Raw genomic sequence first — 1545 nt, forward strand, 5'->3', positions numbered from 1 at the left:
CCTCCCACGACTACAAGGTTTTGTTATCAGCAGGTACATTTGCTGTTATGTTAAACTTATATTAAAGTTTTTCTTCATTACCCATTCAAGCCGTCTCCAACCATTATTAAACAAACAAGTTCTCAAACAAAGTTCCTGGTGACTACGATTTATTTTCTAGATCATTCCGTCACATCATTTAGGTAGAATTATTAATATTCAGGAGTACTATACTATAGATAGCGAGTAAATAGAAAATCAGTACGCTATGTTTAGATATTTTACTTCTCATTCTTAACACCTCCGAAAATTTGAAATTAGAGTGAAGATAACCCATTATATAACTTTGCACTAAGAAAACAACAACAACAACAACAATTCACTTCATCTGCTCGATAATCCATAATAAACCAAAATCAAATGTCATCATTAAATTTCTTTATTTTCTTAATTGTAAAATATTGACATCGACTCATTTTTTGCTAGTTTTAAGTAGAAAATTAAAAACAAAAACAAAAAAATCCGTTGTCATCGTTTTGAATATTTCATTCGTAAAAGGTTTCCTTACCGTTTCTTGTAGCTTGGAATCCGGTGGAATTGATCCTGAAGGAAATTCAGGATGAACCTGCAAGAAACAATATTTTCCACGGAAACTTATTCCCTTCGATTTTCGATTGGAAACGACGACATTGAGGCATTGGTCATAGGAGCCAAAATCTGTGAATGACCCGTCCAAAATTCCAGCTGTAATCTTTCCTGAGGCATCCAACACTAAAAAGAATCGTTACTGGAGAAGTAATTATGTATATTAATTAAATTAAAGATAATCAAACTTGGTGCTATCAGTAATGAATCGCGTACAAGTGTCCAAAGATATTCCACGCTGTTAAAAGTTAAAAAAAAGTTTCAGAACTTTATAGGGAGCTGTGGAAACACCAATAGATCAGTTTAAAATTCCAACCTGTAATCTTCTTGATCACTGAATATTGACACTGACTTGGGTACCAGTTAAACAAACAGGTATATTTCAAGACACCGATTTTGAATGACGCTAGAGAAACTTGAACTTGGCTATTAAGATTTTTATGTTCGTAGAGGCATTTCAAGATACATATTTGGAGTCTGGTTTCCCTAAATTGCTCGATAAACTATTTTAAAGACAAATGAAAACTTTCATTTTCACCAAAAATAGTAGTCTATGATTAATTAATAATTCGTTAGTTCACTGCAAACAGGACATAGTTTAAACACAAACAGGACGCCCTCTTCTTGTTACCATTGGATAATGAATTTCTTAGATCTTCAGATTAGACTGAAAATCTACATACTACATACTGTTAACTACATACTTAACAACATGATTGCATTTATTCAGTTTTTATGCAAGTGTCTCTTACGCTAACCTAATGCTAAGTTTGTCAGGAACAACCATTTGTGTTTGATTGTTTGTTTTGAATTTCACGCAAAGCTACACGAGGGCTATCAGCGCTAGCCTTCCATAATTTAGCAGTGTAAGACTAGAGGAAAGGCAGCTAGTCATCACCACCCACCGCCAACTCTTGAGCT

At 33.8% G+C, this 1545-nt stretch overlaps 1 protein-coding gene across 1 annotated transcript in view; it reads right to left on the reverse strand.

The window, feature by feature from the left end:
• The window catches only part of LOC106465508 (nose resistant to fluoxetine protein 6-like), a gene marked incomplete at its 3' end in the record, with an annotated part of 49811 nt that overhangs the window by 40656 nt on the left and 7610 nt on the right, over positions 1-1545 (reverse strand). Inside the window, exon 3 of the mRNA XM_013925735.2 lies at positions 548-750. Within this exon, the coding sequence (XP_013781189.2) occupies positions 548-750 (203 nt within the window). The remainder of the gene's footprint in view (positions 1-547; positions 751-1545) is intronic.

The sequence above is a fragment of the Limulus polyphemus genome, unplaced genomic scaffold (assembly GCF_000517525.1).
Source record: "Limulus polyphemus unplaced genomic scaffold, Limulus_polyphemus-2.1.2 Scaffold1966, whole genome shotgun sequence".
Taxonomy (NCBI): Eukaryota; Metazoa; Arthropoda; class Merostomata; order Xiphosura; family Limulidae; genus Limulus; species Limulus polyphemus.